The 26435-nt window shown below is 46.4% G+C and overlaps 1 protein-coding gene across 3 annotated transcripts; it reads right to left on the bottom strand.

Annotated features, from left to right (window-relative positions):
• Nucleotides 1–9987: 9987 nt before the first annotated feature.
• Nucleotides 9988–26027, bottom strand: tmem102 (transmembrane protein 102). Of its 3 annotated transcripts, none has more exons than XM_079184870.1 (6): nt 25776–26027; nt 24342–24553; nt 15659–15997; nt 14683–14876; nt 14347–14559; nt 9988–14172 (listed from the first exon to the last, which is right to left on the bottom strand). In XM_079184870.1, exons 2-6 carry the CDS (start codon nt 24541–24543, stop codon nt 13573–13575), a joined length of 1548 nt encoding a protein of 515 aa, XP_079040996.1. In that variant the 5' UTR covers nt 24544–24553; nt 25776–26027; the 3' UTR covers nt 9988–13572. The 3 variants fall into 3 exon arrangements, with proteins under 3 accessions (XP_079040996.1, XP_079040997.1, XP_079040995.1); XM_079184871.1 differs by having other exon boundaries at nt 25655–25778; XM_079184869.1 differs by having other exon boundaries at nt 24342–25778.
• Between the last annotated feature and the right edge of the window lie 408 nt (nt 26028–26435).

Raw genomic sequence — 26435 nt, 5'->3', positions numbered from 1 at the left:
TTTCCAGTCTGACTTTCACTCCCGCTGTCCTTCCCCCGTCTCCCCCCCCACACACACACACACACACACTTCCATCCACGAGGCACCGATCCGTGGCTCGGCTCCTCCGTCACATGCAGACATTGATGGACAGGAGGAATAAGCGGCTGCGACGAAGGAGCACATTTTATATATGCAGATAGAGCCGTGTGACAGTCCCCTCATGTCAACCCTTCAGCTTCAGCTGACTGTTACTGTACACATCACTGGGTGCCTCGGAGCCGGAGTCACGCTCCGGTGCCGGACCTTACGCAGTTCACGTGCGCTCAAATTTGTTCGAGAATTCTTTTTATTATTAAGACATGGTGCCATGACGGAGGTTTCCCAATGACAAGGGGGATGGGTTCATTTCAAATGTGACTTTGGGTTAAGGAGGATCATGAATATGTAGACGTTACAGATTGTTTACGAAGGTCTTTACCATTTTTCACAAAAAAGAAAGAAAGAAAATCCAAATTATTTAGTAGATCAGTTTAAAAAAAAGTTGAGTCCGATTTTTTCAAATGAGGTCTCTCGTGGCAGAGACTTCACAGAAAATCTGTTCATTGAAAAAAAGTAAGAGAAACACAAACAAAGCCCTCTGTGTAAGAAGAAGAAAACCTGGTTTGTAAATTGTTTCTCAATACTTAAGTTACTGTACATGTATGTTCATGGATATATAATTCTTGTCTAGTCTGTCTGTCTAAAAGAGTGTGTGCCATCAAATATTCATCCACATTCAATGTGAGGGATATATCTTCCTTTCTATATCGAGGATATGGATTTCTTTTCTTTTTTTATTACGTTTTTGAAAATGTGTTCGGTAGGGAGGAGCAGGGACGGACTCTTTATTTTTTGTCATCCAAGATTTAGATACTTTATTCCCATCTTCCCTCATCAATTAACCGTAAATAAAGAAAAATAATACAAATATTTTGAAAATAATTATTCCATTACATATTATGGTTAAATGTTAAGGTTAAGTTACCCTATTAATTAAATAATTTCTTGATGCTTTACCTCTTTTATTTTCAAAATATGAGTTTACAGTTTACAGTTACTTTACAGTTCTTTAGTGTAATTGGAAGCTGCAAGGGGAAAGGCTCTGCAGTATTCCTATTGGTCTGTACACTTGCATACTGTACATGTAGACGCAAAAGTGCCTCACATGTTCATGTCAGTGTGTAAGAAACATACAGCAGAGGTGTGTGTGTCCGTGTGTGTGTGTCCGTGTGTGTGTGTAACAGTAATGGGATCTTTGTGTACTGCAATTTCTGTGTGCTGGGATTGTTTTGTATTTTACAGTACGGTGTGTAAAATGATGGATTGCCCACAGACAAAACACACACACACGTATACGCACATGCACTATCACTATCTGCCGTGTTTTAATAACATACAATCACACATAAAGAGCAATATTAGATTCAGCGTATTACTCCATTTCATACCTCCACATTCTTCTTCTTCTCCACTCCCTTCATCTATCGTTTCCATTATCTCTCCGGAGACTATTTTCACCTCCTTTCCTACTTCACTTCATCCTCCCACCCTCTCCCCCTAAACCTGTGTGCAGAAATGGATTACATGGCTTTTTGAATTATTTTAAAAATATATTTATTTAAGCCCAAATAGAAGCTCTGCAGGAGAAGCATATAATACAATACTGTGTGTGTGTGTGTGTGTGTGTGTGTGTGTGTGTGTGTGTGTGTGTGTGTGTGTGTGTGTGTGTGTGTGTGTGTGTGTGTGTGTGTCTGTTCAGTGTCTACCGATATATGCACATGTAAATTTCAGGGCATTAATACAAACAATTTTTCACACTGATGTGACACTTATTTCTATTCATGTCAGTGAGCTCCCACGTGTGTGGAGAGCAGGAGTAACAGAGGAGAAAGGGATGGATGGAGGAGAGGATACACACACACACACACACACACACACAGATCCTATTGAACTACGTGCAATAATAAATACAGCTCTGTTGCAGAATTATTCATGTCTCCGTCCTCCCCTGGCCTGATTGGTCCATATAGAGGGAGAGGGAGGATAATCACACAAAGAAGAAAAGATGATGGCAGCAGGTTAGCCTACAGGCAACGCTGATGACTGTCAGCTCACAGGTTGGTAGTTCAGTCTGAGGGTTGTGATGACTGAAACAAAGACATGTAAGCACCGAAAGTTGGCTTTGATATGATGGGATTTTAGATGCTTTTAAGCTGCTGAATTTAAACTTCAGGGCATATCCGTGATTTAGGGATTTCCTCCAAACGGCTCTCAACATGGCGATGGCCGAACCAGCGACTCGAAGCTAACGGTGCTAACATCGCTAACAGTGCAAACAGTGTTAGTGAAGCTGTGGGTCGGGACGGTGTTACTTAGTTCATAGTGTGGATCCAGCTCTAAAAACACTGGAGCCTACATTTCCCACAATGCAACCAATAGCATCTTTGTGAATGGGGTGCATATTTCTCTCATGCTATAATAAATCCCCCAAAAATGACAACATGAATCCAGACCAGGAGCATCATAGAAAACGAGTGAGTCCGCGCAGCAAATGCTTCTGTTTGTATTCGGCTGATATTGTGCGATAAAGCACACGAGAGCAGCCACCCCCGCTGCTGTCAGAGAGCTCAGCGACAGGGTCAAAGATCTGACCTGTGACTGCAGTGATGATGGAACACTACAGCGTGTCACTGTTCACTACCACTACTTTCCCTTTTTCTTTTAAACGCAACAGCCCTCGAGTCCCTGCAGCGGCTGATGAATAATTACAAACCGTTTTCATCAATAAACTAAGACGGCGCTAAGGGGAAATACTTGCAGGAAGGTCATAAAATGAGGACAAGCAGCTTTAATATTCTGCTACAGAAACATCATCATCACGCAGTCTTTATTGATCTCTGTGGGGGGGGAACACATTACTCTCTCAGCCCTCCCAATCTCATTTTCTAGCCCTCCGTGTCCTCACAGTGGGTTCAGATGCCAGGATGAGCCGACAACAGGTGTGAGCTCAGTTCAAATCTTCCATTTAAAGCCCCCCCCCACACACACACACACACACACACACACACACACACCTTTTCCCTGCATGCCGCTACACAGCGCGTCTTCACATTTCTGGCAGTCAAACTTTTGCTCAAGTAATTTCACTTCAAAGATACCGAGGCCGTGACCAATTTTCCTCGCTTTGCCTCAGATTCCCTTCTCGACGATAGTAATTACACACGGATTTAATTAATGTGGGAACAGGAAGGGAGGAGCAGGGAGGTCTTTGAACTGTATGTTTTGAGGAGACGGAGAACACGATGGGAGGGGAAAAAAAAGAGACTTAGAGTGAGAGATTAGCGAGCGAAGGAAGATTGAGTTATTTTAGATCGCAAATGTGTGCCAGAGCTTAGGCCAAAAATCTCTGGTGGATCCGTAATATGTCTCCTTTTTTTCCATCTGTCCCTTCTGTCTAATCTGTTTCTCTTGGAAGTTGAACGTGTCCCGTCCGCCGCTCCGTCACACACGTGCCTTCGTTGGCCTGCTTTTGCTCTTCCTCCGAGGCCCCTCAAGGATGTTAGCTTCCCTCCCTGTCCGCCTTCTTCTTCCGCCCTCGCTTCCTTTTCTCCTGGGCTGCGGAAGAGAGAGAGAGGGGGGGGGCGGGGGGGGGGGGAGTAGACAGCGCAAGACAACTCCTCAGCGCTGCGTCAGCACCGGCCGCCTCTGGAGAATAATAAAATGGCGGGATAAGTCAGCACAGACGAAAGGGCTAATGAGGGATGGAGACGGGAATGAGCGAGAGAGAGGGGGGGGGCTGTCGCAGGTGGTCTGTCATTCGGGTGAGACCACACCATAAAGAAAATGGTGATTGAAACCATAACAGGTCCATCATTTGCATAAACTTCTTAAAATAAAGGTGTAATCATTAACAGGGGCCTCACGAAGGTTTTCGGGTGCGTAACGTTCCCTCTGGCGGCCATGTTGGAGGTCTGCATGTTAAAGACTCCTCCTTTGCTCTTCTGTTTATCTGCATGCGCTTTTTGTTTGTTTGTTGCAAAAGTACAAATGCCGAATGTTTCGCTAATATTTTATCAGCAGTCTATTATAAGTATTCAGGTCATACATTGACACCTTTCCTCTCCCCTACATATTGCATGAGCTGGTTAGAATAATAAAAGCTGTTGATATTGATATCGGTGATTCAGGTTTTGAAATCAGATGTTGTGCTGTCTGCAGGTAAGAAACCACAATATTTATTTATTAACCTATATGCAAAGTTTTATCAATCTATACCCACATTATATATATATATATATATTTATGGCTATTTTTACTACAGTGTTGGATGTTCTGCAGTAGAAAATGTGGCCCGTATGTTTGATTTCAAGGACATTTTGCACTTAACTAACAGCATGTTTGCTATTTATTACTCTCCTAATAAATAGCAAACATTTATTTTCACCTTGATATTGGATTCTTAAAAGCATTAATGTTTTCTTTCAGGTGAGTCAGCAAGTTAGGTAGATTACAACTCATCTGAAAGAAAGCATGAATGATTGATGAGTCCTATTTAGGACATGGGGCAGTGGTGCACTTCAACATCTGGTGGCCAAGATGAGGATTGCACCAACAAACACAAATGATCCTGACCAAGATCCTGAACTTAAGTCTAAACAGGAGAGAAACACAATTTAGATCCAGTTTCTTTCTCTCGCTGGCCTAAGAGAGAAGAGAGAGAAAGTTACAATACAAAGCTGCAGAACAACTGAACTCAACTACAGTTCCACTGTCAAGAGTGAACTTTGACCCTCAACTTTGAAGCCCGCGTGGACTAAAAGGCCTAAATATGCTTAAAAATCTCCGTTGAACAAATCCTCTAGAATGTGACATTGGTAAAACGTCCACGTCTGTGCTTTGTGTGGGGCACATTAATGCGTGCCATCTGTTAGCAGCATATTTGTCAGTAATCTTTGTGCAAGGAAAAGGAGTGAGCAATTATACTGTATCTCTATTGTATAAGTCTTTTTAAACACTGGAAGTTATTTTAAAACTGGTGTGTGGCTGAAGAAGTGACACACACACACACACACACACACACACACACAAAACCAGCAGGACATTTGTCCTTGTGTCCCCAGAAGAATCCTGAACCCTTCATCTGACATGAATTAGCCACAATTATTAAAGTATGTAGAAAAAGGAAGTATGAATAATATAACAACTCCGTCTTTATCTCCTTTCTTTCTGTCTCTCTCTAATATGCACACACACACACACACACACACACACACACACACACACACACACACACTCACTGCATCTACTGCCAACAGCAACGTCTGCAAAGTTGAAAGGAGCAGAGCGAAGGAGAGGAGAGGAGGTAGAGATGTTGATCAATAAAGGTAATTGTGTCCAATGACAGACATGACTGCCAGCATTACAATCAACAGTGACGTCACTGACCGCCGTCTGCACACACACACACACACACACACACACAAAGAGAGAGGCGGGGACAAAAGAGGAGAAGAGAGGAAGAGGCTTGTACAATATAATGAAAGATGTGACAAAGATTAATTCCGCAGATACTCATTTGAAATGAAACCTCACACACACACACACACACACACACACACACACACACACTATACACGGATGCAGCAGATCTTCCAATCAGAGCAAACTTGATGACATGCCCAAACTAATGACCACCCCTAAGAGAAAAAGAAGTGCTTATGTCAAGACCAGCCCGGAGGAGGACGTACTCAGCCAAAGACTCTCTGTGTGTTTTCATCTGGAGTCTGGAGGTGAGAGAACTTGAGGCTGGAGGATTTTGTTTTTCTGGCTCGGCCACAAAGTCAACAGTATCGACTACACGCTGTCAAAATCAATGAGCGCAAAAATCATTTTGGCATCTCTGCTCCAGGTTAGAGCCAAAGATATGGGGCCCCTCATCTGTGTGAGGCATTCATACCTCGCACAATGAAGGAGATTAGTTTGAGCTTAACACACACAATAGATGAAATTGTGACCCGCTGATAAATGAGAGCTGCAGCTCCGACGTGTCACAACATTGGCCGAGGCCCCAGGTGTCCGATAGGATTCAAAGCAGAGCTGACCTTTGATAGAACCTGGAGCTGCAGCCATTCCTGCCCCAAAATGTTTCATCATCAGTCCATTCTGCAAGTGACAGGGATAGCCTCTCACAATCATTGCAATCACTGCGGGATGAAGATGGTCTCGAGAACACAATGTCACCTTCTAGATTAATGTAAAGGGGTTAGGGTTAGTCTAGAACGCCATAATCAGACTCAGGATAGGCCGATCCCCTGTAGTCACAATTCCAGAAACACAATACCGGGCTCTGCTGGACTTAAGCTGTTACAGTGGCCTTCTGGAGTCTTGTTGCCACCACGAGGTTAGAGCCAACCAGCAGCGAGAGTTCGGCAAAGTCACTGCGCCCCAGCCAAGAAAGAGTACCAGACATAATCCCCCTAAAAATTGCAAAGGTCGGTTTCACTTTTTGTCTTTTTTGACCAATTTATCAGACAATATATGATGTGTTTCCCTGTTTCTAGTCTTTATGCTAAGCTAAGCTAGCCGTCTGCTGCGCCAGCTTTATATTTAACAGATAGCCATGAGAGTGGTATCGATCTTGTCATTCGCAAAAATAATAATAAATATATATATATATATATATACATATATATACTGTATATGTATATATATATATATGCATTTCTGTGTCAAGTCAGTGGGAGCTTTTTATTTTTTTTCTTATGTGAAAACGCGGTGAGGTTGCAGATTGCAACCAATTGAATACCCCTCCACTCACCCCCCCCCCACCAGCACGTCGGACAGATACGGTGGCCTTCAGGTAACGTAAAGACACTTCAGTTTCTCTCTAGAGCCGGCGTTTGGTTTGTCCGCTCTGGGCTACCGTAGAAAAACATGGCGGTGCAACATGGCGGACTCCACCAGCTCCCTGTGTGGATACGAAGGGCTCATTCTAAGCTAACCAACGATTCTTAGTTTTCAGGTGAGTACACACCAACGAAAACATAATTATGAACATTATATTCCATTTATAGATCCTTTGAAATGCTACACACTGGACCTTTACTGGGTCAGTTGATAGGAAAAGGAGAACATAGCGTAACTTAAAGACTTTTTGACCAATATCTTGATGATGTGAATCTAAATACTCTTATGAACGACAGCAGAAAACACTGCAGCTAGAGACTGTAGTAAGACATCAGGACGTCACGTGATGGAAACTCCTGGAGAATACATAGTAGCTAATAAAACAGCAGCGCGCGGTCAAAAGAGCGCATTAAACGTGGATTTTACAGTGTTCTTCCACGTGCGTCAGTCAAGCCGAACGGAGAACTCTCAGCTTAATGATGTGAAATTTACAATCAGCCATGAACAACGTGTGGGGTTTTTTGCATCTCGGCCATAAAGGACCAGCTGAAGCTGCACAAGGGTAAAAGGATGGGGAGCCACCCGCGACGTGTGATCGGCATGAAAACCATGCAGAGCTCCTCTCTCCTGGTCGTCCTCTCTTCCTCCCTCCTCCAAACTCTTAACACGTGATCCAGTAATGGAGATTAATGCAGACTGGCACGGGTACAAGTTTAACACACACACACACACACAGAGGGTATGATGGTGAGGAAGGCAGAGAGGGTGTGAACATTAAACAATAGTGTGTGTGGAGGTTTGTCCTGGGCAGGCGGAAACGGGGACAGAGATGAAAGATGGATTGGATGTGCTGCACTGACCAGTCACCAGAAACTACCAGGGATTAGAGGGTTTGGGTCTTGCACGCACGTGTACACACACACACACACACACTCACACACACTCACACACACACACACACACACACACACACACACACACACACACACACACACACACACACACACACACACACCCCTCTTCATGGGATGTAACTAGGATGGCTCACTACTGTTACTGCTGTGTGTGTGTGTGTCAGGTGAACACATGTCCCCGTTCAGCCCCAGTTTCTCAGTGACAGACAGCCCGGTGCTATGGAGTTACAGCCTGGCCTCATTCACAGCGACACACACACACACACACTGTCAAGGCTGCCCGAGGGCTGAGGTTACAGTGGCCTATTTACGAGAGAGATTTGGACACAATTACTGGCAAGGGACACCGATGTGGACACATCTAACATGAAGGATGGAGACACATGAATGCGATGGAGGTACCAGTAAAAATACATTTGAATGGAAATAAATGTATGCTTTCTTCAATCAATTTGAGATGTTTGTTTCCCAATTAAAGCATGAATACCTTCTCTTAGTTGAAGGTCTATGCCTCTGTTCATGAGAAAAGGAGATTTTCTAAATGTTGTCATGATGTTTAAAACACGTGACTATGAAAATAAGATGAAGACTCGACAGCCATGCTAGCTGCGGCGTGAGGCTAGTTAGGTGTTTGTTCATAAAAAGAAGAAGCAGTTACGTGTTGTTTTTGGGCCACTTGGGAGCAGCGGTGAAAAAAAGCTTTTGAGGTGTTAGCAAAAGTTGATAATTTACACATCCAGAAGTGATGGAGCGACACCATCAATCATTCAGAGTCGTGTGTCGGGCCACCTGGCCAACGGGAGCTTAATATTCACTCTCTTGTTACTATCCTGCTTTGAAGCTGCTAAATGCTCCACTGTGTCTGCTGTTTGGTACTGAACAGGTGGGTTTTTAGAGCTTCAGCTGCTGCGACCGGCCAAAACTAAAAACAGTGGATTTGTGGGCCAGACAGCTAAACAATGAGCTGGAACTCACTATGAACCTCCATTAAGCAGGAGGGGGGGGGGATTTAAAAGCATGGATTATGGCCTCTTTAAGGGATCTCCAGAGTTACAGTTCCTCCTTCTGAGTCGAATTTCATGGCAATGCAATCTTAGTTGAGGTGTTTGAGTTTGCGGTACCGGTGAACTGGTCAATGTTTAATCGTCTCACTCGCTCCTGAGGTCACAGCGTTGGACAGAAACATCTGTAACTCGCACAATCCGGCAAATTCCTCGCTTCATAATCTGCTTAAAAGACATCAACAGATTGCTGCCGTCAGTGCGTGGGTGTGGTTTTGGGGTATTATTTAAAAAAAAAAAAAAGAAATGATATGATGTGTGTTTGGACCAAAAAAACATCTGCACCAGCATCACATAATGACAGACAATGGCTAAATAGTTCTAAATGTCCGGGACCGCCTGGACACGCAATGTCCTCGGCAAATGCACAGCTTCAGCTTTTGATTACCACTTTATGACAGAAATTATTTTTCAAGGAACCGTTTTGGGCACTTTAATTACTGCAGTGTGCAGATCCATTCAAGGCTCTTCCAATAACGACACTATTTTTTTTAAATGACATTTTTGAGTTTAGAGCAATACATTTAAGGATCGTCAGTACTGTAGCTCCATAAATAATGAGTATGCTATTTCAACATGCCTTTATTTCATAGAATATAAAGGAGCAATATAAATCACAAGAAAGACTGGACCTGCCCTGGATTGTTCCATAAGGGAGAAGCGATATCGACGATCCACGCCCTAAATATGTTGCATGAAATGTCAGCTATACATAGTAATGATGTAGTACGGTGTCCTGTAAGGTGCATAGATCATCAGCAGGACTCTTAAGCAAAAGCATGTAAGTTCTGACCCTCCGTTAAGAGAAAAAAAGAACAAACAGTAAATATTGCCAAGAGTAAAAGCAGGTCCTGCACTAACATTGGCTAAGTCAGTATTTATACTGACAGCATCCTCTCACTAACAGTGTGACAGAGCAGAACAGACCGGGTGAACCCTCTCAGTACAAACAGTCTTAGAGCGCCCTCTGTTGGACTCAACGTGTGCTGCAGCTCAGATGAGCTGAAACTGTGGACACCTCCTCTCTAAAACGCTACGGCATGATTAAATATGTACCACTAACAACGAATACGCTGTGATTTGAAATGTAGTGATTTATTTCATGCTAAAGCTTGATCAATAGAAACGCCCAGAAAACAACAGTCATAAATACAGCAAATCAGGCATGAGATCATGATACAGAGGAAATAATTAGCACTTTAAAAAAATGATCAAAAACAACTCAAGTATTAATAGATCTATGAAATTCAACTTCTCAAACTGTGGAGTGACTCAGTACGGACTCTTGTCTCGGCACTCGAGTACGTCGGTGCAGATAACGGTGAGAAATTAGATCGGAGGCGTCCTCGAGCCGGGAGCGGAGATACGGTCGATACATTCATCGTATTTAGTCTATTTATTCACAGAGGTCGACTGAATCTGAAGCAGAATCATCAGGAGTTCCAGCACACAATAAACAGTGACGATTATAAATAGAGTAGCAGTGTCATCCGTGTCCCATGCAATCCCTGCACAGCAGATGTTCCTAGAATTACAGTAGGCCTTTCCACCGGGGCTCCGTTGCATATCTAGAAAAGTGACACTATCGTAAAATACGCAATTTTTTATTTCATGTGCACCACTGAGGAAAAACATTGATTGTTACCAGTGTCTAGTAATCTCTAACTCGGCCCATTAAGGTACAAAGTGAGACACGTTTTACACTTCCAGCACTCTACGTCAAACATCACAGAGGCAATGAGGAAGAACCTTCACATTCACTCGTGTTTCCCGATAGATAAATGCTGTGACTTTCTTTAGGACCATGCGGAAACTTCTACAATTTGGGGCGACTAACTGTTGAGCCCGTCTTACAAAAGAAAGTGCTGAGAACACAAACTGACACGAACACACGACCCGCTGATACATTCTGCAACAACAACCGCAACAACACGCTTTGGTTTTCCTCAGGTTCAAGTCTCACACAGTCACACACACACACAGTCACACACACACACAGTCACACACACACCAGTACAGACAGATGCTGAAACAAACTAAATATTAATCATTCAGTAGTAAGCGCAGATGTAAGAAATATCCATCCACCTTTCTGAAGGAGAAACGATCCACCAGCAGCTATACAATCACCACGATTAACCACCACCACCTCGACATTTAGGCAAACTGTAACCAATCATGTGCTTTGTAGAGTTTTATCCTCCAATGCACCAACATGGGGAGCAGCGTTTCGGTGTTTCAGATCAGTCTGTTTGCAGATCTTGCAGCCAAATGTACGTTGGGACCCACCAAACCAGTGGAAGTGGACGGGGGAACATTACTGCCCGTCTGGCTGCACTTGTCGTCTCTGCCCAGCTCCTAATCGAATCAGTGTAAAGAGTGTAAACATGAGGTTGGAGGAGCCGTTTGTTGCTCTGGATCTCCAGAAGTGTGAGAAAGAAAGATGCCAACCCTCTCAGGAGAAATGTGAACGCTAGGAAGGGAGGAAGAGGGAGTAAGACTGGAGCCGCGAGAGTGAGAGAAAATGAAAGAGAGCGGGAGAATGACAGAAAGTGGTGGAAAAAAACCCAGAAAATAGGCAGTGAAAGACAGCAACAGAAAGAGGCAGCTGTCCAGGCCCCGCAAGGCCCATCTCCCCTCTTCAAAGGACCAGAGGAGGGCCTGTCTCCCTCCCTCCATCCCCCTGTGGATGACTCCCGTCTGGTGAGAGACGATAGGGCCCAGCGACTAACACGCACCCGCTGAGGGGATAATTCAAACGGGCGGCGTCTGGGTGTTTGTCTCCGCGTCCTGCTGCGCGTCTCTCGGCGAACACGCATATACGCGCTCAGAGCTCATTAAAAAAGACCAACGAAGCAGAGGAGACGGGGGACAATTATCAGAACCACTCCAGTCAAAACCGGATTCCAAAAGAGTCTAACGAGAGACACGCAAAACATGAAAAGTGAATAGACACGAGTACATGATGTGCAACAAGATGTGCTGGGCCCCGTGTGGGACATTTTGACAGTTAAGTAGCTCGACTTAGTCGTGACTGTGGTGGATAAACAGCCGAGGTCCCGACTCTGAAGATATTCTATTCTTTTTGTTCAATCAACACACTCTTATATTTGATTCTCACATCTCCAAACACAGGGTTATAAGTCCTAAATGTCTCATAAAAGGGTCTATCTTAACACCCCAAACACAAAAGTCTGCTCAGGTAGGAAAACTAAAATCAAAAAAAGCTTTAAGAATTTCTCAAATATTGTAACAAATCTCACATCTTCGTACAATACAGGAAATACATCGTATTTTATATATATATATATATACTGTTTAACATCACATCACCACCCTTTTCAGTCTTTTTCGAGGCCTGGTCACAACAGAAAGCAGCTCACAACACATGTGGCTCTAGAACATTAGTGACTGAGGGAGGAGGAATCAGATCATATTTGGCATTTTTTGGTGAAAGAAGTTTGGAACGATTACCCATTATTACAATAGTTGGCACTTCCAAATAATAAATGAGTGCAACCGATTGTTGCAGCTCTGGGAGTGATTACTTGCAGGGCTGGTTACTTGGCGAGCTAACCGCTAACACGCTAACCCAACCGGGACGCGCTCACGACGAGCTTCTTTCCATTTCTCTGAACCGAGCTTTGCTCTCGTTTCGTTCAACACAGAAGTCGATGCTAATGCTAGGTCGACCACCAACAGAACAATAGAGACTTGTTTGCAAACCTCTTTCGTGGGGCTTGTTTAAATAAAATGGGATGGTGCAACACTGCTAATAAGCTAACAGCGTTATAAGCTAATAACGTCAGCATCCACACATCGTGCTGATCCCAGTGGGAGTAGTTGCTGTTTGAAATGCTGCTGTGACCAGGCCTTCAAAAGTGAAGTGAACATTCAGGCCACAACTCAGAAGACTCATCAAGCTGGACCAAGACTCGATGTTTAGAGATATGCAAGACCACTCAGACGCAGCTCTTTGGTACATTCCACTACCCAATGAAATGTAAGCGGCATTGAAATATAGTTTAAGACCTAAAAAACGAAATCATACACATTCAAAAAAGATCAGTGTCATGAATACCTGAGAAAGATTTGTTTGAAATGAAAGAAGAGATGCCATGAATCGAGGCGTGGGCGTAAAAACAAAACAAGGGCGAAAATGTAGTTTCCAGAGGAAAGAGACTCGGCAGTTCTCCTCACAACATTACATTCAGTTACATCAGCCACACCTTGATTTCCTCTCCGACTCTGATCCAAAACAACAGGAGAGAAATGCAGCAATCAAGGAGCTTTTTCTCTCTCCGTCTTTAAGAAAGGTAAAATGTTAAAACCCTTAGGCGCACACACACACACACACACACACACACACACACTGTGCTGAGCTCCACTGGACTTATTTCACACGACTAAAGTCGGCCCTTGTCTTTGTAGCACCAGCTGATAAGTCTCATTAAGGCCAGCTCGCTCGGCGACATCATGTCTGTTGTGCGACGTCTGCGTGATCTCTCAGTAGGAGGACGTGTGTGTGTTTTTTTTTGGTTTAAAAGAGTCAGTCAAGCAGCAAGGCTCCGTTCAATCTGTCCGGCCTCAGAGCGGTGAACAGGAGGAGTGTGTTCCCTCCCGGTCCCCCGACCCCTCTGGTGTGGCGTCTCCTCCGCAGCACGTCCGCATCAGTAGAACTTGTCGTCGATGCGGAAGTGCGGCCTGGTGACATCATCGGGGTTGAGGAAGACGGAGATGGATTTCCCAGGGTTCTCGGTTACCAGCTGCTGCAGCCGCTGCGCCAGCTTGTCCTCGGAGGGGGAGATGATGCCGTTGGCCAGGTGGTGCCCGGGGGAGCCGTGGCCGTTGGTGCTCGCCGTGAGCTCCTTCTTCAGCTGGCCCGCCTGCTGGGCCTGGTCCAGAGCCGCCCGGAGGTGCTCGCTGGGATCGGAGCGCACGTGGGCGAGCTTCCTGGCGAGAAGCAGCGCCTGGCCGTCCGTGAGGTGCTCCAGCATGTTGCACTGGGGCAGGAAGTAGTTTGGGCAGTTTTTGCCCAGGATGCAATGAGACAGGTCGTCCAGGAGACCTAGGAGGAGGCGGCCAGGGGTGTCCGGGTCAGGGCAGGACAGATAGGTGGCAGGAAGCCGATCGCAGGCCCAGAAGAGAAGGGTACGCAGGTGATACAGGCTGAGGCCCGCACGGGGACGGGCCAGGATACGAGTCAACACGGCTCTGGCTGCTTGGAAAGCCTGGGCCATGGGGTAAGGGATGCACTTCTTCAACTGAACCTGGTAATAACAGAGACAGAGGACCGATGAATTAGACAGGAACAGGAATAAAGACACAGTGGTAAACTCATCATGGATATCTGAGAGACAAAGACAAAGGCAGTGGGACGAAAAAGAAGATGATTTAAACCGAATACAAGGCGGCGCCAAACATGACGTTTACAACGGCCTCACCTCGCTGCGTGAGAACGCCAGCCTCCACTCCCTGTCGGGCCGGCCGCCCAGCGGGGAGCAGCAGGGCAGCAGATAGAAGCCAGATATGGCTTCCTCCTCTGTGATTTTACCATCCCAGAAGTGGTTGGCGGTCAGCCAGCCTTGGGCCACAGCAGGCCAGCCCCGAAACGACACCACTGGCAGCAGGTCGTACAGCACCCGGCTGGAGCCCGCCTGCAGGGAGACGACGGCGAACACAACTTGTTTTTTTTTTTGTTAACAAGAAAAACTCCACAGGGAAACAAATCGACTCAGACACAAGCATTCCGTCGTCTTCCGTTTTTCAGCAATCTGTACCTGGAGGATGATGGTGGTGAGGGGTCCGTTCCTCTCCAGTCGGTCCGGGGTGGGGATGCCTCTCTGGGGGCTGCGCCTCAGCTCCTCCACCGCTTTGCTCACCACCCCCCAAAACCAGTCCGTCACCAGGGAGGGAGAGAAGTAGCATCCATCCAGAGAATGAGGAGAGTCCAGGGAGGGGATGGAGCCTTTACCTGAGCAAGGGAGAGAGGGGAGGGGAGGGATGAGTGCTGAGTCACTCCAAACTGACCAGCACACCAGGGTCTGGCTCATCAAATAACTTGGTACTTTGAGGCTGTTGGTTGGACAAAAACCAGCATACTGAATGTTGTTTGCAGCCCTAAAGAAGACTTTTCAGTCCCTGTCGTGTGCAGTTTACTGCCAAAAGCAAAGAAAGGTCCCCTAATCCGGACTAAATCACCCCATCCTGCCACCACAAATACTGTCACATAAGATCCTAAAGGGAAATGTTACCATACGACCGGATAATGTTGCAAAACTATTCTCCAAACTGCTGAAAATTAAAGCCAATCACATCAATAAATGCCATTACTTTTTCTCGTCTTGGGAGCTCTGGCGCACACGAGCGTGCGGTCGATTCGATGTCGCGGTGTAATCGGGAAGACGCCGCGCAGGCCTGACCTGTCGATTGTGAAGTTGCGCTCATAACTGTTTCAGCGTGCATTTCCTGGGGAGGCATTTCTCGTTCCGCCGATCCGAGGAGGTTTTTACGAAAAGCGGGGCCTCGGCTGCAGCTCGCCGAGCAAATACGCATCGCAGCATCGTGCATCAAATGATCGCAGTGAAACACAAACAAAATTCAATCAGCTCCCTTTCCTTCCACTCTCTCCGCTGCTACAGGCACCTTCATCACCTTGTGCTCTCTTCATCTTTATATTTCTTTTATGGTAGTTTACCTATCCTCCTTTGCTGTTCTTACTGTGCTCCCTCTTTTCATCATGCTCATTGCACTCACTCATTTCTCCCTCTTCCTCCTCGTCTTCCTCGATGGGGAACCCATTCTCCTCCTGGCAGCAGACACTCCAGCGGGACATGACGTTGGAGTCGCAGAGGCGCAGGCTGAGCCACGAGTGGCAGGGCGGGGAGTGCCTCATGTCCAGGGTGACGGGCTGGTTGCGGTCGTGGAGCTTGAGGGCCGGCACCAGCAGGGTGAAGTCCAGGTCGAAGTCGGCCCCTTTGGCGTAGTCGCCCAGCTCCTCGGGGTTGAGGTCCAGGACCCCCTCCCTGGCCCCGCCGGACAGCAGCAGGTACTCGTTGGCCACCGGTAGGCGCTGGTCGACCCTCTGGACTAAGCCTGGAAGGGTTGGGGGACAAAAACCCAAAAATGAATCACACTCAGCACAATTCACATTCAGAGCCACTGGTATGTGTGGAAATGCGTTTCCTGATGCGAGGAGCGATGAGCGGAAAAGGTTTTGAGAAGTGTTCTCTCTCTCTCTCGCTCACGGATGCGTGCGCACATTAAGACGCATTTCATATCCAGATGAACGGACGCGCATTGCACACCCGGCCTCGGATGAACACGCCGGGACGGAGAACAGCAGGTCCCGCAACTGAGCGAGCCTGCGAAATACCCAGCTCGGTTTATTAGGAGAGGCACTGCATTTATTTATGACTCCGGGCTGCCGCGTATACTGACACATGAAGGAGCGTGAAATGAAGAGCCCCCTCAGTCACCACTGGGCTAGACACTAATGCTAATATCAGTGGTTCAGCTACATTTGTGCTCAGCCGGGCCTTCGCTTCGGCTTCCACACGCCATGCACTCTCTGTGAACACTGTGCCTCTGCACCATGATTGGCCTGAGGGACTTCTCCTGCTGACGATCGGCAGGAAGGAGGCAAAGGGTAAACAATTAAAAAGGATACGTTCTGTTTATTAAAACCAGGCTCGTCTTTCTGTAGTCTGTTTCTTTCATTGCTGAGACCTGGGAACACAGCGATGGAGCAAGAAATACGAACAATGAGCGTCTTATTATATTGCTAAAAGAGCACTCCTCGTTCTCCTTACAGGAGAGGAACTCGAGCCTTCAAATCCCTTTACGGCCACTTAGCTGCGTTGTAAACTTCCCAGGCTCGGGGCCCGAGGGATCCGCAGTACTGGAGTCAAGTCAATTACTTTTTGCAAGCTGAAAAAGGGGGCAGCTAAGAAAAAGCCTCATCCTAAGGACCAAACCTGTGCTGATCTCGAGCTACTGTAACTGCCAGCTACTACGGGGTCAAAGGTGCAGCATGGACAGGCCCGTCGCAGGGGCAGCCTCCCCCCCCGATCATATCTCACCTCATATCAAGAAGGCAGAGTAAAACGAGCAGGTGTGTTGAGAAACCCTGGGAGTGAAAACGAACGAGCGATGAAAGTGGGAGTCAAAGTCAAATCTCTGGTGCTTCGCTTTGACAAGGAGCACAATGAAAGTGCTTCGTTTGACGCGACCACTGTGGGAGCAGTCAGAGAGAGGCAGAAAAATGAAAGATAAAGAATGTGACAGCCGACTTTCGATTTCCCCGTGTGTCTCAGCAGACCGTCTCCCTCTACGAGCTCCATTCATCACCTGGCTAGACTCCTGCAGTGTTTCCCATCGCACTTTATCCAGAGTGCTAACGTTCCTCAGGATCCTCGGCGAAAATGTCGAAAATGAATTTATTGTGCGCTATGGAAGGTGATGAGGTACTTGCACTTGACTCTTTTCCTTTCATTCCACTTTATACTTCACTACAGACCAGAGAGAAATACTGCTAGATGAATGTAATACCTTTAGTTACTTTAAATGTAATGATGCTTCTCAGCAGTATATATGAAGACTGGGCAGATCAAAGAGCAGAAGAGGGGACAAGACAGCGTCGGAGGGAGGGACGGATCAGACGGCAGCCGAAGGGCAACAAGTTGGAAGCCACGACTTCTCCGGTTAGTCCCGTTTCATCGGCCACATGATAAATAGGGTCAAATAGGCGAGGAGGAGGAGGAGGAGAAGAGAAGAAAGAGCATCTCATCTCTCCAGCAAAGGGGGCTTCTGTTAAAGAGGGGAAGAAACTGTATCAATTAGCGAGCCCGCGTCAATCTCCAACACTGGCTAAGGGAAGTTGGAGGTTGTTCCAAGGAGCACAATCTGGGTTTTTTTTAATCCAAACTCTCAAATGCTGCTTCACTGGGCATCCGCCAGCCAGGCACGAACACACTCCAGCACATACGCCTGTAGACACACGGGCTGAGAATAGAGCTGGAATGGAGACCGTCTAGGCTGCTTTCACAGCCACGGATTAAACTTAATCCTATAAGAAATGTCTTTGAATGTAGATTTCCATTAGAGGGAAAGTTTTACGATAAGAGCTATTTTCAGACTAGACCTAATTCCGTGTGTGTGAAAGGACTATTTGATGGCTATTGGTTACTCCATCAGTCTCAGGGTAAAGCCCAACTCCTCACCTGCCTGCCCGCATGCTTTCACATACTGCTGTACGCCCTGAAGCTAATTCACATGTCTGAATGACCTTGTTGCGTCGGAGTGACTGCGAGGAGGAGGAACATCCGTCAACGGGAAAATCATGAACCAAACTTCCCAAAGTTAAGAAAGGCGCGCGTGCTGCGATCAAGGCGCCATCATGCTGTTGCTCGAGTCTTTGAAGTGACCTGCTCCAGCAGATGAGGCGGGGGCGGGGGGGGGGGCGGGGGGGTTTAACATCAATAAATCCTCATAACTTTGATCCTGGGAGATAACTATGATTACCTTAAACAAACACCACAGAGACCTGCAGAGTTCACTCCAAAGAGATGAAAGTAATGCTGGACTAGTACTCTAAAATACTACTATGGACTATACTTTACCCCTCAAGGTATGAAGAGACAATGCCGTGCTGAGGAATCCCCCTGAAGCAGAGAGAGCGAGAGAACAGCGGCATCATGGGGGAAAGGCGTCCTTGTCTCAATCCCAGCCCGAGCAGAGCAACAGCAGTTCTGCTAGTTTGATAGACTCCAGAAATAGCTCAGTAGCTCTTCTCTGGAAAATGGGATTCCTCTAAATAAGCTGATGACTTCTATGTGCCGTTACTGGAGAAGGCTGTAGTCAGTAGCTTAGCATGAATACTATAGTTACAGGGGGAGACCGTGAGCCTGGCTCTGTCTAAAGGAAGGACATCTGACTCCCAGCACCTTTAAAGCTCACTGGTAAACGACTTATACATCGTCTGATTAATTCACAAAAACAAAAAGGGAAGCGCTGGGCCGTGCCTCATCCAGGAGTAGTGTCTTCCCGTCATCACCACATGGCTGCAAGGTGACCAGTGGAGACTCCAGCCGTGCCCCCTTTTCCCCGGCTTTTAGTCACAATGCTAAGCTAAGCTAATCATTTCCCGACAATCGTATTTTGACAGACAGATACAAGATTGGCAAAAGAGGGCACGTCGGTGGAGTAGTTCCTGAACCTCTCTGCTTTTTCGGACAATACAACTTTCACTCAGCAGCAGAGCGTCCCGTAACGACGATGTTAGGAGCAGCCTCATCCCGGCAGAAGGAGCAATTGAATTTGTTTCAAATGACTCCTGACTAATATAGTCTCAAGCGGATGTTATCGCCGCTGTTCAACCGCCACGTCTTACAGAATCACCTCGCGCGCTAATAGCAGGATTAATCCCAGACGAGCCGGCTGCTGAAAGGAGAGCCATAACGCCCACTCGCTGTTTATGAATTCATATCAAGGCAGGAGATTAGTTTCAAAATAGGCTTCTTAGAGAAGAGGAATGGAGAAGTTCCAATTTAATCTGATGTGTGTGGGGGGGGTCTCAAACCACTGAGCCAGGTGTGTGTTTAATACTACAGACAGGGCTCAGAGGGATGAGAGACATTGCGTGTCTAAACCACCTGCAGGGAGAGAGGACGCAGGAAGCTGTCAGGGTCTCACAGCGCCTCACTGCTGCTTTGATGCCAGCTGTCCTGTGATACACGTTCCCCTAAATGACGGGAAGTTATCACGGAAAGAAGAAAGTGTCACTGCAGGTTCACTTTTACATCTCAGGGCGGCGGGGGCGGGCCGAGTCACTTGGGGAGTCAAGCACAACTGATCCCGAGCAGTGGGCGAGATCAAAACCGTCCGCCGCCCTTATTGGACTATTTTTTAGGTAATTTTTTCTGTTTCATATTGCATTAATTACTGCACTGTAATATCTGTAATAATGTGTAAATACATCTTCATACAGAGGCCTGTATGAGTAGATTAAAAAGGTATACTTTAAGTACTAAAGACAGCAGGGTTGTATAGAGAGCACTTCACTGTGTTGTTGCTGCTTTGAAACACTAATTCAAATGGTGGGACGCTTATTGCAAAGGGTTGTGTCTTAATTAGCTTGCGTGTACAACAAGTGTGGAAGTGAAACTGTAAGGAGGGGAAAGACAGATGATCAATTAAAATAGTATTACATACACTATTATAACGCTCAAGATAAAAGACAAACACCTCTTAAACTCCACAGAGCATTTCAAGGTTTCCAAAAGCTTCACTTAAATGATTTCAGTTCTTTCCTGTATGGAGCTACATACAGGAAACCTTTTTAAAGGAATACTTAAAGTGCCGAGGATGTGTGGCAAACATTCTAACTTGTTTTTTTTCCCCCCACCAGCAACTCAGCCTGCACATAAGATACGGTTATCAGTCGACAGCTACAGACCAGCAGCTCCCTCTTTGCCTCAGGAGTGCGATTAGGAAAAGAGCAAAAGTCACAAAGTCGGCCCTGGTTATTAAAACGAGCAGCGCAATATGATAACACGTCGTGCGACGTCAAAACACCGCTTCCTGAACACGCCGAATTCTGTAAGTCCCATTTAATTAGACGGCGTGAAAGAAGATTATTAATGGATGATGTGACGTGGCCGCGCTCATTCACAGGACGCTCTCCTGTGTTTACATGACAGACTCTTGTTGGTTGATTTGTTACGGAGCCGTATGTAGGAGAGGTTTCACCGATGGCGCCAGCTGTCCAACAATTAAGATGGAATGCCAAGAAAGGTGAGTCAGAGAGGAACAATGGCCGTCATTTAAGGCAGGGAAGACGCAGCTCATCTCTGTGCCTGGCACTGGTGCGTCCGCTCTGATGACGAAGTGAAACAGAAACATATCAGTCATGTGCTGTTGCAGAGCCACGGATCCGGCCGGGCTGCCAGATGAAGACTTTTGAATCCAAAATGGCATCAGCGGAGGATGAGTGAGCCAAAGCAGCCACGCGGGCCACAGATCCCGAGCTAAAAATAAAAAACTACAACTGAACTCTGAGCATCAGAGCCCGGGCCCTGTAAAGAGGGGGCGAGGGGGGTCACAGCAGTGTTAATGGGCTGCAGCTAGCCTGGCTTAGTGAGCTGCTCTCCCAAAGGGAATAAAGAATATGTAGCCAGTCTGCTGGTTAAAATTTAACCAGGTTAAAATATGCATCACTTCTCATGAATGTTTGTGCAGCCTTAGAGTGCTTATAAAGTTTGGGAGGAAACATTAAGTGTCTGAGAAAGCACCCGATATTAAAGGCTGTTCACAAAGAAAGCTCCACTGGGGCCGACTGGTGTGTATGGCACAGGTTAGTGGCTAATATATCTGAAAGTTCCCTTAAAAATGTTCCTACAGAAGAACGTTTGAGCTTCACTGCACAGAATGATGCATGTGCAAAGAATACATCAGATAGAAATTATTATTAAAAACAGTCATTTACATACATGTTAAACATGTCTGGAGGGGATATTTAAATAACTAAAAGGTTAATGGAATAGTAAGGGGTTTTTGGTGAGCTTGTAATTATGGCATTTTATTCAAAGTGAAACAATAGGGAAAGTTTGGAACAACTGCAAAGTCTTGTTGAGCCCCAACCGAAAGAGAAATGTTGAGATTGTAGCGGGACTGATTCATGTGACGTGCTTCGTTTTCATCACGGCTCAGGGGGAACTTTTAACTGGTGCCTCTCCCGACTTTAAAAGAAACCAACTCAGGTGCTGGATCAGCCTTCTCTGTCTAACCGCCCCCACTTCATCACTGTTCAAGCCCAAATGTGCACCGAGCTAAGTGGCTTGAGTGTGAAGAATAGCGGAAAACAAAGGGGGCTGATGTAAGAAGGCCCACAGAAAGGCAAGACGCTGAGCTCACTGTCGGAAAAAAAGAGTGAAGATCTGGTGCACCGCAGAAACAGAAAGACTACACTCTTCAAAAAACTCAACGTACAACAGGTTCATTTTATTGTCTCACGGATAGAAATGTCAAAATCTGTGCCAAGATCCAAAGTATCCATTTCCATTGGCATCAGGGGGGAGATGAACTCTGAACTGAACTCTCTGGCTTACAAACTTTGAGATCTGAAAAGTCGGGCTTGGGGCGTGTTTGCCGAGCAACAGATCTTCTGCTTCGCCGGGGATTTATTTCTGCCTTGATCAGACTTTTGTTTTTCTAAAAGACGGATACAGTAGCCCCCACCGCGCTTGCCTGGAGGCAAACCGCAGTGTTTACTCAAACGCAGGGTAAATAAGAGCCTCTTCTTGGATCTGTCAGACTGTGAAGAAATTCACTGGGTGTACTTGTGAGTGTGCAAGTTTAATCTCTCTTCTCTTTCCTTTCCCCTGATGGAGTGCAAAGCACAGCGGGGGGATCCCTCTGCAGCTCAAACTTTATTAAAAAAAAGTGGCAAAAACAGCCCCGGCCACTGGTGTTCAGCATCCAGGCACACATACCTTTGCTGCTACTGTACGACGAGCCTCCTCCAGCAGGCCCGGGCATGCTACAACAAGGCCCCTCCATCAAAGGGATGATATTTGCTCTTCAGTGCTGCCTTTCATCCTCCGCGGGGCCTTGAGAGGCATACGGCTCCGAATGCACTGTGTACTTAAGAGGGAGAGTTTGGATTTTCTTGAAGCAGGGCTGTGTGAGGCACTTATCCATAGCCTCCTATAGTAGATGGCGGTCGGCACTTCAGATTCACTTGAGTCACACAATAACACAAACAAACTCACCGATGGAGGCAGGAGTGGACCAGCAAACCCCCACGTTCTACAAGCTAAAAGGATGGTTTTGGTCGATGGAGTCTGGAGAGCACAGATGGATATAACGGCTTCAGTTCTAAATATTCCGTACACTTAAAATGATATTGATTTTTTTTTTATGTGGCTAAAATAGTGGTGATAAGTACCTCCTACAACCCCACCAAAACCATCCCATTTTTTTCATCTTCTTTTCACAGTCAGAGCTGTCACAGCGGGCCGTGAGGCACGGGGTATGAAGACACCAGCAAACCATGTGCGATGGTGCCGCAGAAAGCAGCCTCAAAGCTGAAATACAAAGTTACCGGGAGACCTTCCACCAGGAGAGCGTGGGCGCAGACAGAGAGGAAAGCAGAGGGCTTTGCACCACAATCATCAAAACGGAAATCTGAGCAAAGGGGAAGACTGAAAAACAGCTAGTTTAGTAAAAAAAAAAAACTGCCTGTACAGTATGTGGTGATACAATGCAATGAGGAAAAAAAACAGGACTGAACGAGATTTAACACTCCCGGGGTGAAGCAGCCGGTTTGAGGAGACTCTTCTGAAATGTGCAGGAGCCATCTGTCAACCGGTGCGGTACTACTTTCAGGACGCGGGGTCAGATGGGTTTTTGTTTCCAGTGTACACGGACAGACTGATATGAGATATGAGAGGACAAGGATGACAGCAGGGAGGGGGGAGAGTGCCACCTATTGGGCGAACAAACACACTTCAACTGACAACGCGAAACCAAACGTCTGGGACGGCTTCGTGTCTCACTTAGCAAACCCGTCTCTCGGGAGTTCTGCATGACAGTCAGCACGCGTAGATGAGAGAGGGAGTAGAGCAGCGCTCAGCGGAAATGCGCATTCATGTCACTTCTAATCAAATTTGCATTTGAGAAATGCCAAATGTGGAACTTTTAAATTATTGCATCCACAAATACAAATTGCAAGTAAGACTTGAAAAACATGTAATAATGTGTCTGCTGGGGGATTAAATGGAAGATTCCCATGCACCATTTCACCGCAGACTGAGTCTATCACGTTGATCAAGTTTGTCACACATGCTGTCTCACGACCCGAGTCATGACACGCGTCTGCCAAGGAGAGCCGAGTCCCATGACTCCCATCCCGTTGAAATGAGATCCTGCAGCTTTGTCCTTCTCGCCTTGAATCAAATTTTGTCAAATTTCTACAGACAAGAAAGTAACAAATCACAAACCACCACTAAGATGCTACAGGTTGCAGTTTAAGAGTAGAGTCTCAGAAATAAAGATATCTTCTGCTTTGTCCGACCAGCCGTTGACCCGACGGTCTATCAAATCCAAAACTATCGCTTTAAGAATGACATACAGAGCAGGCTGTGAGGGCGCCTCCAGAGAAAGCCGGACGCATCGACACTAGACCTTCTGCTTCCACCTGCCCCTTGGCATCGATTTGCATAAAGCACAACAGTTTCACACATTTCATTCTTTTCAGTATACTGCAGAAGCCTCCTGACACACTACTACTGGGCAGCTTCCAGGTGAGACCGTGTTGAGCAGGGCGGTCCTGGGAATGATTACTCATTGCTCTCAGGGACACTATCCTGGGTGAATATTATAATAATAATAATAATGACATAAAGATGCACTATCCAGTGTGCTTTGCTAGCAGACATACCCAGCATGTTGAAGATAAAGTCCTTGGCGGTGTGAACCTCTAAGGCGGTCTGGTCTCCGAAGTCTCCCTGTTCCAGTACTACCAGCTCAGACACCTGGGCTGACAGCTGCTCCATGGTGGCCCCCGACCGGAAGTCCACCTCCGACAGCTTCTTGGCTGGGGCCGGGGAGCGCGGTGCCACCGCACTCATCAGGGACTCCATCGCTACAACCCTGTGGGGAGAGGGTGTGTACAGAGACATGGTTGTTAGTCTATATCATATACCGATACATTTTTATCTCACAACAGCCTTATTTTCACGGCTAACTCAGTCCAGATGGGTACGCTGGAGGGATGGATTATGCTGTCACAGTGCCAATAACAACCGTTTGGTTTTGAGGGTATTATTTAGCACCTGAGAAGGGAACACAGGCCTATATTTGACTTGTTTTCAGACAGTTTACTGTATGTTTAGACTGATTTTGTTCCTGAGCCTTCGTGTTTTCATTGCTATATAATGCTTGCATTGTTTTCAACAGCCTTGAGTGAATCATGAGACTTTAAAAAGGGCCATTCTGGAGGAACACATGACATCAGGGACTAACATTACATTTTAATAGCATTAAAAGTGCTGCTGTTAGTTATTCAGTAAGTCAACCTGATGCTCGGTATCTCATGTAAATAGTGTTTTTTAAATGTGAAACTTTTGCGTTAACGGTTTTGTAACTCACAGTAAAACCTCTAAGAAACAACCCTACAGGTTGTTGAACACAACGTGCATGTGCCCGTGGGTTAGGGTCAGGTGGAATGGCATTACGTTAGTCGTAGTGTATCGAGTGCTTCTTTGTCAACACGTTTAAATATTTGGGTAAAATGGTGAAGCCGAAAAGTAACAAGGCAAACACTTGTAAACACAGCTGAGCCCAGTGGGATGACAACATGAACTAGTTTAATTAGCGAGCTCCCCTGCTCCTAGCTTCTAAGCTAATAGCCGAGCAAATTAGCCAGCCTGCTGTCTGACATAACATTAGCTAATTAGATCATTCCTGACAGATATCAAATGAGCTTTTACTGTTATGTATAGATTCACGTGACTGCTGTAACACGGTATTAGCAGAACATTTGACTCGCAGTCGTAAAGCTGGTGTGGTACCTCGCCCACAGTCAGCTAATTTCTCTTATTAGCCAACTAGCTTTATCAAATTAGCATGCTAGCTATCGTGCCAGGTGGGCGACGGCGAACATAAGCACAGCGGCACACATCCGCGCATACAAACGCACACGCACGCCACGAACACCAACGCACGTTCACACCCAAATCTATAACTACACACACGCACGCGCATGCACCCACATGCCCTCGGCTCGGGTGTCGTTAGCTCGCGAGCCGCGTATCACAGTACAATCACTAGCCACCGGGGCTAAAGCTGTCAAATATGGCAGACGTACACACACCGTTTACACAGTGATGCGAGGGAGTTTCTTCGCTATCTGCTACGTTTACTGTTGCTGTGATCCCTGTGCTTCAGTCCGCCTTCTTCAGCTGTCATTTCCAACAGGTCCCAGACGCCACCTTCCCCCCGTCAACACCGTCCCACAAATCATGGTCCTTCTCTGAGGATCCAGGGATTAGTAGTATGTGTGGCACGCACGCCCCACATTACAAAACTACAAACGGATTTGAGAGGTCAGGTTATGATTCAGACTGTGTCCGTGCACTCGCACAGGAGATAAGGCGGTGCTGCAGGTTCGTAGTGCGCGAGTACACAGCCAGTGTTTTGATGCGGGAGCATACGAGCAGTCCTTTGGAGGTCCAGCAGCACGGCAGCGGTGTGTCCTTGCACCAGACCGGCAGGGTGCTGCTTGTGGAAATGGGTGCTGATTCCCGCCCCTATCTTTTAATAATGCTTAGATGGAGATGGGTTACAGTGGATTGCATTTTTCCATTTTTCCATCTCCTCCTAGGGTAACATTTTAAATTGATTATGCAATTATGAGGTTAGGTTATGCAATGTTAGTTAAGTTAAGAATAGCAACTTCTAACTTTGAGAATGCACACAAAACCTACCTACGGGTACAAATACAAGTAACCTGATGTATGTATATATATATTTA

This window comes from Pholis gunnellus, assembly GCF_910591455.1.
Source record: "Pholis gunnellus genome assembly, chromosome: 23".
Classification (NCBI taxonomy): Eukaryota; Metazoa; Chordata; class Actinopteri; order Perciformes; family Pholidae; genus Pholis; species Pholis gunnellus.
The sequence above is the reverse complement of the archived record's forward strand: the minus strand, read 5'-3'. Positions and strand labels throughout refer to the sequence as shown.